This window comes from Oryzias melastigma, linkage group LG4 (assembly GCF_002922805.2).
Source record: "Oryzias melastigma strain HK-1 linkage group LG4, ASM292280v2, whole genome shotgun sequence".
Classification (NCBI taxonomy): Eukaryota; Metazoa; Chordata; class Actinopteri; order Beloniformes; family Adrianichthyidae; genus Oryzias; species Oryzias melastigma.
This window is the reverse complement of record NC_050515.1, coordinates 5475219-5490188: the sequence shown is the minus strand read 5'-3', so window position 1 is coordinate 5490188 and position 14970 is coordinate 5475219. Positions and strand designations below refer to the sequence as shown.

General features: G+C 36.7%; 2 protein-coding genes across 5 annotated transcripts in view; one reads left to right on the top strand and one right to left on the bottom strand.

Moving 5' to 3' along the window:
• spata6 (spermatogenesis associated 6) overlaps positions 1-10999 on the top strand; it is a 22424-nt gene extending 11425 nt beyond the window's left edge. Inside the window, exons 7-13 of one of the 3 annotated variants that reach the window (XM_024278816.2) lie at positions 865-943; positions 1015-1229; positions 3288-3384; positions 3684-3724; positions 3914-4011; positions 9899-10017; positions 10864-10999. In XM_024278816.2, the coding sequence (XP_024134584.1) occupies positions 865-943; positions 1015-1229; positions 3288-3384; positions 3684-3724; positions 3914-4011; positions 9899-9998 (630 nt within the window). In that variant the 3' untranslated portion in view covers positions 9999-10017; positions 10864-10999. Of the gene's footprint in view, positions 1-864; positions 944-1014; positions 1230-3287; positions 3385-3683; positions 3725-3913; positions 4012-9898; positions 10018-10664; positions 10787-10863 lie in introns of those variants that run through there. The other 2 variants (XM_024278813.2, XM_024278815.2) reach the window with 2 other exon arrangements.
• The window catches only part of dnttip2 (deoxynucleotidyltransferase, terminal, interacting protein 2), an 8915-nt gene continuing 4083 nt past the window's right edge, over positions 10139-14970 (bottom strand). The window contains exons 3-7 of one of the 2 annotated variants that reach the window (XM_024278811.2): positions 13063-13201; positions 12843-12938; positions 10821-10985; positions 10642-10751; positions 10139-10532 (exon numbers count right to left, since the gene is read on the bottom strand). In XM_024278811.2, coding sequence (XP_024134579.1) covers positions 10433-10532; positions 10642-10751; positions 10821-10985; positions 12843-12938; positions 13063-13201 — 610 coding nt within the window. In that variant the 3' untranslated portion in view covers positions 10139-10432. Of the gene's footprint in view, positions 10533-10641; positions 10986-12842; positions 12939-13062; positions 13202-14970 lie in introns of both variants that reach the window. The other variant, XM_036211449.1, reaches the window with a different exon arrangement.

The following is a 14970-nucleotide window of genomic DNA, read 5'->3' as shown; positions in this document are numbered from 1 at the left end:
CCCCTTCCAAGTGGAGTCTTCGCTGCCAGCTCCTCCCCTAGGCTAATCTACGCCCATTTTCTCTGCCGAGATAACGGCGATTGGCAAAACACTTTCACTTTATAAGCACAACATCCATCTTTGTCAAAGTTCGAATGTTGTCTGTTTTTGTGAGTAAAACACAGACAAACTGCTGTGGGCGACTCTCGGATGATGTCATTAAATGGGCGGGACCCACAAGGAGCGAAAGGCGGAGCCTCAGATATAGTATTTGTCCTATTTCAGGATAAGAAAATAGCTCATATTTCATAAATAATTAGTACTTTAGTATGCCAAAAGTAAAACCCAGCAGCCAATCAGAATCGAGTATTCACCCAGACCATGGTATAAGATATGATAAGACATGATAAGACGCCCTTTAAGGTGGTTTCACGACTTTCATGGGAACTTGAAGACACACCTGCATTCCTCTTGAGATGCAGCCGCATCTCCATAACCCTCCACGGACCCGGAAAACTGAAAAACCACAGCGTTCCTTGCACAGATGTTGTCACACCTAAGGCTTAAAACATGAATAGATTATCATAACTCCTCATAGATAACCCATAACTATGCCTAAATACCCAGCCCAATGAAAATTGTGTGGTTTGGTGGATCGTTCTACTACTGCTCGCCATTTTGTTGCAACTTTGGGTTTTGTGGGGCTGTAAGCTAGCAGTAGAGAGATGATGGGATATCAGCCGTGGCTTACATCCTGCCCCCAAATCAGAGGCAAATTTCTAATAAACTCTTGCAGCTCTGCGAAACTATGTCCTAGAAAAAGACACTTTTGTTACACAGTTAGATAGTTGAAGTGAGACTTTAAACTCTTTTTGTGCTTCACAGACCTCCTGTGATTCCCCGATGAGACTCTCTCAAATCAGACGGTCTTCACCAACCGGTGGGAACAGTTCAGCCTTCAAAGGTAAGAAGATAAAAGCCGAGCCCTGAATCAGGTCGTCACGCCAACACACAGACGTCGTCTTTCCTCTGCAGCCGACCAGAGTCTTCCCCAAAACACGAAGGGAAGAAAACGCGCCGCGGACGCCGGCTACCAGCAGCCCACAGTGGCGTCCAGGGCCCGATCCCTGTCCCCGTACACGCACCGCAAGATGTGCCAGCTCTCTGAGGACGCCCGGCAGAGACTCGGCCATCTCCGGCTGGGGCCGCACCTCTTCAGGAAGGAGACGGAGCTCCAGCCGCCCTTCCTGGTTCGTACCGTCAGCGCTTAAACCGAAGATCGCCGCCGGTGTGGCGGTTTCTCTTCTTCAGTTATCGGCTGTCAAAGCGAATTCATGTCGTTCAGATCTCAACGTTTTTATGAATCGAGATTTTATTAATCTACAAGAAATCTGGATTAGAGTTCATTTGAGGAATTAGTTCAAAAATATTGTTAACTTTTGTGTGGAACCTTTTTTAACAGACATTATTTTAGTTTTATATTGTTCTAATTTTATCACAATATGTTTATGTGACCAATAACTCAAAGAGTGAAGTGGAGGTTCTTGTGAGACTGGAGTTTTATGTTGTTTCTTGAGTCAATAATCCATTTTGACACAATAAAAATTACATTGTTTACTTGTACCGTATTTTCTGGAGTATAAGTCGCAGGAGCAAAAAATGTCCAATCAAGAAGAAGAAGAAAACCATCTAGAAGTCGCTCTGGAGTAAAAGTCGCTCTTTCATATTTGCAATGGCAAAAACAGGAAAACAATCAGATTCTCCTCCATGTTTGTTTTGGACGACACTTCTTCTTCTGGCACTGTCAGAAGAAAATGCAGCGCCCTCTAGTGGTTGTTAGCAGAAACAACCACTAGAGGGCGACTGGTTGTTAGTGGAAAAATAAAGATTTTGAGCCTATTTATGTTTTAAAAAAAATAACAAATAAGTCAATCCTCAGAATAAGTTAAACCTCTGGCTAAACTATGAAAAAACAGCGACTTATACTCTGGAAAATACAGTAAAAAATGTTTACATGTACAGTCGTGAAGAAATCAGGACACTTTCATTGAATAATCAGCTAAATGTTCATATATCAATGTCCAATCCTAAGAAAAAAATTATTTAATATACTAAACAAACTAAAACATTACTATTATTCTAAAAAAATGGAGGTCAAAGTTTGGACCTTCTGCCTCCTATTCTTTGTTCTTTTACTGAAATCACATTTGTTTCATCTAAATGTGTCTTAAGTGTCTGAGCTTAAACATAAGCAGAAATTACATTCTTTTGAAACTACATCTCATAGTAAGTTTTAAATACACATTTTTTTTATGTCAAGTTAAATCACTAGAATCACTCAGTGATCCTTATTTTAAATGTGTCTGTTTCCCAATATGTGGGACAACATAGAAGTTTTCATAAAGTCTACTATATTTTTCACCTGAACAAACAAAAATGTTGACGTTAGTAATGGATCGTGGAACTCAAAGACGGTTTATTTAAACAAAAACTCTGCAGCTTTTTAAACACTTTATGCACTGATATCTCTATTCATATGCAGTGTAACATATGGGTGTAACGGACTGATTGATTTTGAACATTTTCTGCAATAGAAATGAGGAAAACGAGACAATAGAATAAAAATATGTAGATTTACATCATTTTGTCGACCGTCACAGTCAGCAGCTCCTTGCTAACGGCTGCCTGACCAAAACTACCTTAAGAAAACAAATAAACAAAGCCTGAAAACGAAGACAACCAACCCCAAACTAAAATAACAGAGGAGAAAAGTACAAAAAAAGGAAAAATAAATAACAATTTTTATGGTAAGGATTATTTAATTAGCATTTATTTAATTTATGGTAGATTAGTTAAATGTATAAATTAATCACTGAGGTGCACATAGATGGTAAACTATGTAGATTTGTCAATTTATTGAATCAAATAATTAAAAGTAGTGGGAAAAAAACGAACTTGTATAATCTTAGCATCATAAAGTTATATTATTGATACTTTTTCAGTCCAGTTTGGTTCTGTGTTTCCTTTGGTTCAACAATTTTGTATGAATATTTTATTAAAACTATATTTCTTAGGTGTGTGTGTTTACTAAAACAGTTCAGATTGCAGTGAATGCATCATCGCTGCACATTTCAGAGCCCAAATCTTTTGTAAAGAAAATAACAATTTTTCATTCAAAAATCCAAGTAGAACTGAGAAGTTTGATGATGCTGATAAACTGAAGCCGATGTTATGTGTGGTGTCTCTGATTGAAGCAGAAATGTGAATGTTCCGATAACCCCGTGTGGACTTTCTGCTGTGTGGAGCAGGTTCCTCGCCGCCGTAACGTCTCAGCGCTGGAAGGTCCTTCCTCATCCTCGGAGCGCCATCACAGTCGACTTCGACGCTCTCTCAGCTTATCAGCAGGTCAGTCTGGATTATGTACAAGAACTAACACAAGTACAGTCAAATATGAAGGTCAATTTAGTGAATAAATGATGTACAAACCAGTAACATTTTTATCAGCTGTCTTTAGAAGAATGTCATGTTAAAGCCTATTTTTAATATATATACAATTATTGTTGTTGTTTTGTGACAGTTTGTCACTAAAACTACCATTTTTGTTCGTATATTTCCATGAATTTATTAAAGAAAACTCAGAATTGTACATGAACGGATTCTGACTCTCCAGGTTTTCACTTAAACCTTCTCGTCTGTCTGTGTAGACGCGTCTCTTCTGGGGAGTTACAGACCGAGAACAGACAAAGTGAGTTTGATTTGAGTTTGGTTCTTTTATATCAGTCTTCAAATAATCTTAAAAACAAATATAAATCTTCACAGAAGATATAAGGACCTTTATAAAGGTAAAAGTGGACATTTAAACTTGTATTTGTCCTAATTTGTTTATTTAATACTTCTAGGATTGTTCCTTTACTTTAATTTGATGTTTTTCCAGGTGGAATCTGCTCTGGTGAAGGTCCAGCCTCCAGAAGCCTCACCTGCACACCGAGCTCCCATCAGAAGTCCTCCAGATGCCAGCAGCCTCAGAGACAGGTGAACACTTTCAGGTGTTTCTTTAGAGCTCAACCCTCTGAAAGTTAAACCCTAAACGGACAAGAAGAGCAGCAGGGAGGGAGAACATTTGATGGTATTTTTAATGTTCTTGTATCATTTTTCTGATGATGGAGGACATATTAGGACGATTACACTTAAAACTACATTTGTTTTTTTAAATAGTTGTGAATCAGGAGCTTTCAAAACAATCCACGGCTGGTTTGTGACGTAGAAATGGCGCCCGCTCCTCTCCGTTCTGATACGTTTGCCTCCTGAGGTTCTGGAGCCACTTTCAGCTCCTCCATTAAAGCTCTTTGGCTTTGGAGAAAATTCTGACAATTAGGAACACATTTTGGTAATTTTGGTTAATTTATTAAAAGAATTAACATATATTTCATCAAAAATGACGGTAAAAGGATAAATCAACCTTCAAAGTGGTTTATTATAAGAATAATCTACAATATTCTAATCTTCTGCTACACAACAAAAGCATCTTAAAGTATATAATTCAATTTACATGTACAGATTTAATATTAATATATTAATACAACAATGTTGACTAAGTTTGAAAGTTAAAGGAAAAAAATCATTTTTGTTTTTTCTAGAGTTTTTAATTCAAATAAATCTACAGTAACATTTACACAAGGTGTATTTTATTTTGAAGGGAACAAGTTCTATACGGAAAAAAATATATACAAAACAGTAAAGTGGAATTTTGTGGCTTTTGCTGGGTTTTGGTTTGTCAACAGTTTCACCTGAGCTGACTCAAAACTGTACGGCTGGTTAGCTCCCAAACAGCTCGCCGTTTGCTGGTAATCTCAGGTTGGGGGCTGTAAGATAGCAGGAGAACGTGTAAACAGAGAGCTTTCAGCCAAAGGTCCCGCCCACAATTTAGAGGTGAATTCTAAGTGAAATAAGACAGTTCTTATGTTTAGCTGATGACAGCAAAATAATCAAATAAAAGACCACTGAGAATGATTTGAAAATAGATGAATAGACTCTATTATTGGGTCCATTTAGGATCAGATTAAAGTGAGAATAAAATTGATTGTAAATGGAAAAAAAAGAACATTTCAAAACAAAACATTTGCAAGTTTTACTTTTTTTTTAAGTTTATTAGTCAAAAGTTCATATTGTAAACTTGAAGAAAATATTGAAAATAAAATTGTAAATTTGAAAAAATAATATTTTAAACCAAAATTAAATAATAAAAATAATTTTAAATTTAATTTTAAAATTAAAAACCTGATTAAAAAGAAAAAATGAAGCCTGAAACTGTTACTGAAAAAATATTTTTATTTTCCATTTTTTTTGTCTCTCTTTTCACTGCCGACCTAATCCTATTTTTACGTGGACATTTACAATTATTTTTTCAAATCTTCAATATTTCTCTCAAGTTTACAATACAGCTTTCCCCTGCCTTTTCGCATTTCTTTATTTGCGGTTTTACGTATTTGCAGATTTATTTTTTTTTGTTACAGTTCGTCACAAAAACTCAGACGGTTGTTTGAAACTTTTGCGTCCAAAGGAGGGACTGCGCCGCTGAGGCGTATCTAAGGGCAACCCCCGTCTGTGGGAGGAGCCTCCTTTCTTCATCTCCCTGCATGGAGAAATGGCATCAGCTAACTCAGAATCGACCTAAGAAAGTATATTATATACTGAAGACGATAACGGCGGAGGATAATTGTCAGGTTTTTATTATTTGATGAAGGAGGAAGCGCACGCTCATGATTGTAATTTACCTCATCTGGACCCCACAAGACGGTGCGCTGAACTTTTATTTCAATGATTTACTGGCGTCCAATGACGACATGAAGTCTTGTCCACCTTTATGATGGAAGGGCTAACACCTCAATGTAAGGGTGGGGTCATCTGAGTGTTGAGCAATACTCCAATTTTCTTTTATAAATGTTTTACAAAGTAAGATCAGAAAAGTTTTTGATGAGAATGGATCGGTAACGGACATCCTTTGGCAGCGGGGGTGGGGCTTCTCGTATTTGGGAGATATGGGGGAATACTGCAGTATTTTTTTTCAAGTTCACAATTTTATTTTCATATTTTCAATAATTAATTCAAGTTTATAATATATACTTTCAAGTTTGAAGCAGTTCTCAAAATTCCAAAAACATTTTTTCAAATTTACATTTTTTTGTTTCAAATTTACAATGTTTTGTTTTAAAATTTTAATTTTTTTGTTTCAAATTTACAATGTTTTGTTTTAAAATTTTACATTTTTTGTTTCAAATTTACAATCTGCTTTTTCATTCTTTTTAAGCCCCAATCTGAATTCTTCTTTTCCCCTCAGTTTGAAAAGGCCGTTTTAGCCCAAATATGTCCATAATTGTTTTTTTTGCTCCTCCGTTTGTCACGCTAAGAAGCGTTTTTCTTCACGTTAGTGCGCTCTAAAGCACAGATCTTTACATTTAAATGTAACTGATGACTTTATGTTGTATTGTGACCTTTTTAAAGTTATAAAACTGCTGTTGTTTTGTATAGTCAAGCGTTGGAAGCTCCGCGCTAACGCTAGTTTGTCATCAAACGAAAGTGACATCATCAACATGAGACAATATTTTTTCATAACTCTGTTTGGAGGGCTGAATGGAGAAGGGAAGAATTCAGATTGGGACAAAGTCTTTTCTTTTAATGATAAAATGTAAAATCAGAGGAGAAACTGCAGATCAGTCTGACGGCAGGAAAGGAAGCAAAAAAAAAAAAGAGTCTAATCCCCGTGTTCTTGTTTCTTATGATGTTTGTCCTAAACTAGTTGTGTTCCATCTGTGTAAATCTTCGCGTTTGCCCAGAAGATCCTGAAGACCAAAGAGTCGCCTGTCTGAGATCCTGCGTCACTGTACAGCAAATATATGGAAATCCAATGTGCGGCGGCGGCTGCTGCCCGCGCCGCCACAGACGCGTCCAATCTTTAATTTTGATCACACTTGACGCGCAGGATGAATTCCCCTCCACCTTTGAAATTACAGAAGCTGATGTCGTGTCATGTTTGTTCATTACCCAGAAAGAAGGCGGCGGGAAGGGAAAACAAGAAGGAAATGGTATTGATTTGTGTTCCAGCCTGAGACTGATGCGTTTGACCTGATGCACGCTGTAATACGTTCATAGAGACCTCGTCATCAATCACGGCGGCGGCGAGTTCGGCACACCGATGGGACTGACGGGCCACTTTGTTTGTTTCTGCATCGCCTTCCCATCTGTTCGGAAACATTAAAATCGATAAACAATCTTAAACTAAACAGTAAATTGCAGGAAATGAATGATACTTTGCTTTAGATTGGAAAGGAAACCGGATTTGCCGGGTTGGGGATTAGACTTGAGCTTTGTAGATTCCCTCCGACTGGGGGAGGGACACGTCTGTCCCGGACTCTTTGGGCTCCAAAGATAATGACAGATGCCGGCGGCGGCGTTCGCACCTTAAGCCTCGGAGTGTCAGTCTATTCATGTCTCTGGATGGTTCGTCCTTGATGGCGTTTTGAAGCGGGTAGTGAGTTTATCTGATTACAGATGAAAGGCCGTGTTTGTACTCTGCCAGCCATGCAGGCAGCACTTCTATCAGTCATCACCCTCGCTATCAGCACATAGATGTGGATGAGAGGCAATACTGAGGTTTATTTTTGGCAGCACAATCTGCTCCGTCCTGACTTTCCGCGGCGATCAGGCGCTGAAAAAGCACTTTTTTTCCTCTGGCGCCCGTCGGCCCTTTTAGCGGCAGTTAGTAATCAATCTGTAAAATCGGAATAACTGCTTTCAAAAAGAGCGACTGTCAGATAAAAACGTGATTTATTGATGTAGTTTGTCACCTTGACCACGTCTCACATCTTATCCTACAGCACCCACTAGTGGACAAACCTGTGAACAGCAGTGTCATTCAGACATGGATTCAATAATGAAGATGAACACTTATATTAAATGTTGCAAACAACTTCTTGGAGTTTAGTCGGTTTTAGTGCCTGTTTATAGGAAGAGAAACGTCCAGATGAGTCAAAATGACGTCATAGGAAAGAGGAGTGGAGGTCAGAAGTGAAGATTATTGTTTGATGAAGAGAAAAAGATGCAATATTTGCTTCTAGAGGAGATCAGAAGGAGCTGAGGAAGTTTATGAGAAGATGCAGATGTTGAGGTTTTCTTTGGAAGTGACCTGGATGGACGGATCCATCAGAGGAACAAATTAAGGGAGATGTTTTGGAGATCCATGCAGGGAAGCACATAGAAATGAGAACAGCAGTGATGATACTGAGGTTGGAGATACCAGGAAAACCAAAGAGGGTTTATGGATTACACTCTGGCGCCCCCTAAAGGCAAGAAAGAAAGTTTTTGATTTAAATCATTAAAAAATAGTTTAAGAAGATAAAAATAGCAAATTAATTTTTTTTATTTATTTTCTTTATAAGAAAAAATCAACATTAATCATTATTACTAAATCAAATTATTTCTAATACTTACTTGCACCTTGAAAAAATTAGATTTTGATTAATACTGAGTATTATTAATTGTGTGATTGCTTACTAAGCATTCACACTACAGTAACTCTTCCATATGTTTTTCGACATATACAATCTCAATCACACCTTCAGGTATTTCACCAATCTTGGTATCCAAACGTTCAGCTTGTATTTTTGGTTTTCAGAAACTTTATAATTTTTGAAATATCGAGCAAAATATGCCCTATAGGAAATGAATGAGGAACTCTTTAAAATTCAAAATGTTCAGTAGCAACAAGCCTTAAAATATATTCATGGGCTGTTTTTTTAATCTTTTATACTTATGTCTGAGTTTACCTAAATGTGTTTTTTTTTTTTGGATAATCTGTTTTTTAAGGCTAATTTATAGTTTAGCTTCTATTTTAGCAGCATGCTAACGTTTTTGACTAAATAGTTTACCTAGGAATTTTAGGCTGTTTTGGTGTTTAACTAGTATATTAGCAAAGTGTTAGCTTCTTTTTAGCTCATTTGGCACACTGAGGTTTTTTTATGCTAAGTTGGAGTTTAGCTAGTAGTTTAGCAACATGCTATCGTTTTTGGCTAATTTAGTCATCTACTGAAGTTTTTTATGCTAATTTAGAGTTTAGTCTGTATTTTAGCAGAATGCTAACGTTTTTGACAAATTTAGTTTACTGAGGACTTTTGGGCTGTTTTGGAGTTTAGCTAATATCTTAGCAACATGCTATCGTTTTTGGCTAATTTAGAGTTTAGCTAGTATTTTAGCATTGAGCTAGCTTTTTGGGGGCTAATTTTGAGTTAAGGTCATGTTTAAGCAACACACTCAATATTTCTGCAAACTTTGGTATGTATTGGAGATTTTTAAGGATTTTACTGAATTTTTTTTCAAAAAATTGTCAACTTCAGAGTTTTATAAATGAATGTTATGTTTTGATTTAGTTTTAGGACATTAAACTTTGATTTTCAAACTGAAGCAAAACTAACAAAGAAAATATTAATTCAGAAATGTCTCAAACTGACTTTACCATTTTATTTCTCCAGATTACCAGTTAATAGTTCATGCTGTTAAGATTTTGTATTCATTTGTTCAGAATCTTTAAGCCTGAGTTTGAATTGTATTATCATACCAAATCATCAATGCTGACTGTTTCTGGTGTTTTCTTTTACTCGTACTAACCGATTTTACATTTAGTCTTTCATGTTGATAGATATGTTAGACATATATTTTATTATCAAATGCATAGAAACGTTTCGTCTGCACCCGCTTGTAGCATCTTAAAAACAGCCTCAGCTCTGACTTCACCCTCCAGGGATCTGAAGGTCACAGACGTGCAGCTGCAGGGACTCCTGATTGAACGTAACCATCGTCTGTCCGCTCGATGTTTGCAAGTAAAACCTTAAAGAAATCTGATAATATCCATGTCTTTGTTCCTCAGGCTGCAGAAAGCTCCGTCCTACTCGCAGCAGATCCACAGCCGAGTCCAGAAGCTGCTGCAGACGCACAAATCCACCTGGAACCAGAACCTTGACCCCTGAGCTGGGCAGCTTGACATCGGTAAAGTCAGGAGTTTACCTTCATGCCGACACACCTCAGTGATTTGATGCATTTTCTTAAACATCCGACATGTTATATTTCTACAACAGTTTAGTCAAATAAGAGAGAATTCACTCACAGATTCATTTAATACTTTACTAAAGATGAATTAGGTTTTATCAGACAGGAAGAGATAAAAATACAGAGCAAACCTGAAATGTTTGACTTTGAAGCTGTACTTCTTCTAGTATAAATTATTTTACTGATGTTTCATAACACATCATTTCCTGTATTTGGTCCATCAAGATGTGATTGAAACCTTTTAGTTCCATCAGAAACAGACTGGAGGTTCCAGAACCATCACTGATTTTAAATGAGCCTCAATTTAAAAGGGTTTATGTAGGAGATGGCTTTAATCTTCTTGTTCCTCGCATCTTTAGCTGGACTTTTTATGGAATTTATTCTTCTTTTTGTGCTTGCCGGCTGCTTGTGCTGCTTTTTCTGCCATGATCTGCTGAAACCTCTTTTTGTTTTTCCTTAAAAGAGAAGAAACATCACGATTGGTTACATGTAAACAGATACTTCATGTTATATCTTTACGTTTTAAGCTAATATTTTATGAAAACCTCTGGTTCTTCTACTCACTGTCTGAACTCGGCGTCGGTCAGCAGCTCCTCCACCATGGTTCTCTTCCTCTCCTTCTTGGGAACACGGGAGTGGTAGAAGTCCAGAGGACTGTCCACCACAGTGCCGACCTGTACACAGAGTTCTGATGAGGACACGGACGGAGATCTGACCAAGAGGAACGTCACGCTGCTGCTGACCTGGAAGTATTTGGGGAAACCATCTCTGTCGTTCTTCTTGTAGAACCTTTTGGGGTCCAGAGAGCCTCTCATCTTCAGGACCTGCAGGTCTCCCTTCAGCTCCTGGGAAACTTCTGGAGCTTTCATGTTGAACCAGCCGTCTCCTGTGGATTTCTGCCTCTCGGCCTGAAAACAAACACAAACCGTCACGTCTACAGAGCGGATGTTCTTGGGCTGAGGATCGTTTGAGGTGGAGATCTGATTCAATGTCTGTCTTTTTACTATATGTATAAAAATTACATTTATATGTATTAAATCATCATCATCTTTATTTAGAACAGGAGATCAGCAAAACTGATAAAACACAAAGATTTAAGGAGAAGTTTTTTTGTTAACTTTCTGGTTAAATTCAGCAGTGACATAAAACCAAACATCTCTGTTTTGGATAATTCAACAAAAATATTCTCCACTGTTTTTCCATCCTCAAAGTTCCATACTTTACGTTCTAAAGTGATGCATTTCGGTGTAAAGATGGTAAATATATATATATATATATATTTCCCCCTGTGGTAGAATCAACTGATTCAATAACTTCACTGCTTTTCTTGTTTGGAAACGATGAATTTGTTGCTCTGACATGCAGAATAATGTTACATTTTAAGTTTAGAAATTGTATTTTTACTACACGCTACTATTAAATTATTTATAAAGACTGGGAATCAGCGATCTCGGATGTAGCAAATATTCACACTCAAATTTTCGGAAGCAGTATCCGAGTACTCGAATACTAGTAATCTACTTGTAATCCTTGTCCTTTGATGTTCTGTGGATCAAATCAGGATTATCTTAGATTGAAAAATATATATATATATTGAATAGAGTTTAAAACTCAAAATTAATTGAAAAAAAAAATCAAAATTCGAAGAATTTAGAAGTAATACTAAAAACTTTAATTAAAAGAAAACTAAGCCTAGAACTGTTACTAAATCAAAATTATTTTTAACAGCAGCGGTTTTTTTATTTTCAATTTTTGTTTAGGGGAAGAACTCAAAAAATAAATAAATAAAAATGAAATCATGCAAAATTGAACAAACAAATAATTCTGCAAGATTACGAAGGTAAAATGAAACATAGCGAGGAAACACTGGAGAGTTATTTAAGTTTTCTGTACTTATTTTTAAAAATGCATCAAATTAACTGTTTTTTCTTCAAAATTTCCTCATTTCCTTAAAATTTACAATCTGCATATTTAAGTTAAAAAACTTTTTATGTATAATCTGTTTTTATTCACTTTGAAGTTATATTTATATTTTAAAATCATTCCCAGTGGTCTTTTAATTATGATGTTTGTTACCAAAATAAAAGATCTTGTCATTTTTTAAGACATAATTTCTGCAGAGCAGCAGCAGCAGCTAACTTAGCTAACTTCTAAATCTTCTAAATTCCAGGTCAAAACATTTTTATTCAGGAGAGATTTTAGTTGATTTTATACTGTGTTTTACTATGATTTACTGGTTTTATTTATTATTATATTTTTTCCTTTGAGCTTTGATTTGATTTTATGCTCCTTTTATACTTTGTGATTCTCTCTGAGAAAAGCTCAATAGAAATAAAGATATTCTATTCTAGCTAATTTCCCAGCATGCCTTTTGTTTACATTCTCTACTGCTAGCAATATGAGCCTCACAAGCCCAAGCTAACATTAGCGTAGCACCAAAATAAAAAGTCAGAGCTGTCCAGACGTACAGTTTAGAGTCATATTTAGAGCTCAGACGAGGAAAATGAAGACGTTCATGGATCTATTTGTCTATTTAGACTTTTTCAAACATCTGGTTTCCATCTGCTCCTCAACTGTCATTTGAATAAGCAAATACTCAGAAATGCAGTTTTAACCTTTAATTATTCTATATATGTCCTCCATTAAGAAAAAAAAACGCTCCAATAAAACGTTAAAAACACTAAAACTGGATGTTCTTTTTGGTGGATCTCTAAGATTCTGATTTGACCTCACAGTTCTGCAGTAACAGACAACGGAAGACTTACTCTGCGTTTCAACTTTAAAGCCTCTTTGGATTCCTTATATGGTGGCACGGCGTCCTTCTTCTCAAAGTCAGGCCCGATGACGCTCTTCTTCATCACCTGCAGACGAGAGCAGAAATAAACTCAGTCAGTGATGAAGGAGCAGCCAGGAACCATCTGAATAGCTCAATATTCCTTCCAAATTACCTTCAGAGAGAAAAGGAGAAATCAATCCATCATTTACCTCGTCGAGGGTCGTCTTCCCGTTCGGTTTCTGCCCCGAGGTGGAGACGCCTTTTGATTTGCTGCCATCAAAACTGATGTATAAACCCCCGAGCTTCTTCACGCTGATGCCGGGGTCGATGCGGCTGGACAGCTCTTTCCTAAAATTAATAGACACAAAGAAAATTCTAAACCCGCCGCAGTTTCTCATGTCTCAACCTTTGCACACCCAATGAGCACTTTGAAAACCTTAACTCTGTTTTTATCACGATCGGTGAATACTCCATTCTGATTGGCTGTTGAGAAAAAGTGTTGAACTCAATCGTATAAGGGGCCAAAATCCAAAACAGACCTTAGATCGCGGGACGAACAGGATAAACATTTATTGAACACTCTAAACTAGTAGTGTAACAATCATGGATAATCCGTGGTCTGTACGGATCAGAAGCCGCGGTTCGGGACACATGTGTACCGCTTCAACCCCCCTCCCCACCGGGTGGGGGGGGGTGGGGGTGGGGGGGACACCTCATAATTTAAATCAATTGTCTGTTCACATCTGGTCAAATTCATGTAAATCCTCTTTGTTTGACATAAAGTAACTGCTTCGCGGTTATCTTAAAGTCTGTTCACCTGAAGCTCCTCCCACTGCATGAAGGAGGACGCAGATGGATGGATATCAGGTTTATTTCATCTTAAGAGCTGAATAAAAGCATCAGTACTCGTTTCCATTTGTGGATTCAGCAGCTGTCCCGCACAGGAGAAAGCCGCTCCGGAACGGACTCGCCGGTGTCGTCAGGAGACGATTGTATGGCAAGCCAGAGAGACCAAAAATCACCAGGGGGTGACACTACCACGTTTTACAGATAATGATTTTAAATATTTAAATGTCCCCATAGTTAGTTTCAATAAAACAATTGATACCAAAAAACGTTTTGACTGTTTTATTTATGATGTAAATTGGACAATAGGCGAGTAGAATGAGAAAACTTGTATTTTCGGTTGAATTACAGAAGGATTTGGTGTTTTCCACACTATTTTTAACCATTCTTCTTTTCAGTTTTTGTAGATTTGGTCTCAAGACATAAATGTGATCAGAAACTACATGTTTTAGCATTTTGTTTGTGTTCAAAGTTTAAAGATGTTTTCTTTAATAAATATGCCTCAATGACCAAAAGTTTTGTGTGTGAAGTACTTTAAATGCTTAGCGAATATATGATTTAAAGTGTTTCCGAAAAATAATTTAGCTTCAAATTGTTGTTTGTCTTTTTTATTTTATTTTTTTTTTATTTTAACTGATCCGAAAAATGATCCGAACGGTGACCCTAAAACCGTGACACGATCCGAACCGTGAGTTTTGTGATCCGTTACACCCCTACTCTAAATTACATTTTTTAAACTTTAAAAACCTAACTAAACATAATTATGAACCTGCAATAATGCTGAAAGCTGAAAGCCAGCTAAAACATTAGCCAAATTAGCCTAAAAAAACTTAAAAAACTTGTACAGCTAACATGTAGCTGAAATATTAGCTAAACCCAAAATGGCCCAAAAAGCTAGCAGAATGGTAATTTTCAAAAACTTTCAAAATGCAACTTTTTAACATAATTATGAATAATAAAAAGGCAGGAATATTATTCCAGAATAAATCAACTTAATCCTTAAATAACTTTCAATATTTTACTCTCCATAAAAATATATTTTGTTAAATTATACAAGTTAGAAATGAGTGAAAGATAACATGAGGCCATTAATAACAATAAAATGAAATGGTCTGGAGGGCCGGATAGAATTATGTGCTGGTCACATATCCTGAAAGTTCTATATTGCTCCAAACATCCGTTCCAGTTTATCACAATAGAAACACAATAGAAAATCTCTTTCACTGTGACGGACACGCCAGGATTTTTATCTAATTTTACCGTCAATGTTT